This window comes from Plectropomus leopardus, unplaced genomic scaffold (genome assembly GCF_008729295.1).
Source record: "Plectropomus leopardus isolate mb unplaced genomic scaffold, YSFRI_Pleo_2.0 unplaced_scaffold91500, whole genome shotgun sequence".
NCBI lineage: Eukaryota > Metazoa > Chordata > Actinopteri > Perciformes > Serranidae > Plectropomus > Plectropomus leopardus.
The window spans coordinates 1-865 of NW_024700896.1; the positions used below are offsets into that span (position 1 = coordinate 1).

The following is an 865-nucleotide window of genomic DNA, read 5'->3' on the forward strand; positions in this document are numbered from 1 at the left end:
GAAGACGATGAAGACAAAGCTCAGTCCTCACAGCTTCATCAAAGACAAACTGAACAGATGGAAACTGGACTGGACTGTGGAGGACCAGAACCAGACAGGAACTCACATCCAGATACACATTTACAACCATCCAGCAGCAATAAGACCTCAGAATGTTTCCGACAGGAGACTGAAGCCAGATTTGAATGGAGGACAACCAGAGAACCTCCGTCAGGTTCTCTGAAAAACAACAGACGTGATTCTTGTGAGAAACTGTTTCGCTGCTCTCAGTGTGGAAAACGGTTCAACCAAAACTCCAATCTAAAGACACACATGAGAACTCACACAGGAGAGAAACCGTTCAGCTGCTCTGTTTGTGGGAAAAGATTTGGTCAGAAGGCACACATGCAGAACCATCTGAAGTGTCACACGGGAGAGAAACCGTTCAGCTGCTCACTCTGTAACAAGTGTTTCTCTCGGTGCGAACATTTACAGTTGCACATGAGAACTCACACAGGAGAGAAACCTTTCAGCTGCTCGGTTTGTAACGAAAGATTCACTTGGCTTTATCAGTTCAAAAACCACAAGTGTGGCGCTGAATCGTCTCGGCTTCGTGAGCTCTGGAGCAGTCAGGAGGGAGAGCAGCTGCAACGGCTGGAGGAGGCTGAAATCACAAAGTTCACACACACTTCTGTCCCTGCGAAGAGCGACGACGATACAGAGACAGCTCAGTCCTCACAGCTTCATCAAAGACAAACTGAACGAGACTGTAGAAGACCAGAGCTGGCCAGGAACTCTGATCCAGATAGTCTTGAGTCAAGTGGACGGACCTGGGACTCACTCATTGGACAGTTTTGGTGATGTCATCCTGTGTTAAATATACATA

The 865-nt window shown here is 47.4% G+C and overlaps 1 protein-coding gene across 1 annotated transcript; it reads left to right on the plus strand.

Annotated features, from left to right (window-relative positions):
* Window positions 1-3: 3 nt before the first annotated feature.
* Window positions 4-840, plus strand: LOC121940638 (gastrula zinc finger protein XlCGF7.1-like; the record flags this gene model as incomplete). The annotated part of the gene is made up of 1 exon (XM_042483355.1): window positions 4-840. A coding segment is annotated over one exon (837 nt), but the record flags the coding sequence as incomplete, so codon positions are not given.
* Window positions 841-865: the final 25 nt, after the last annotated feature.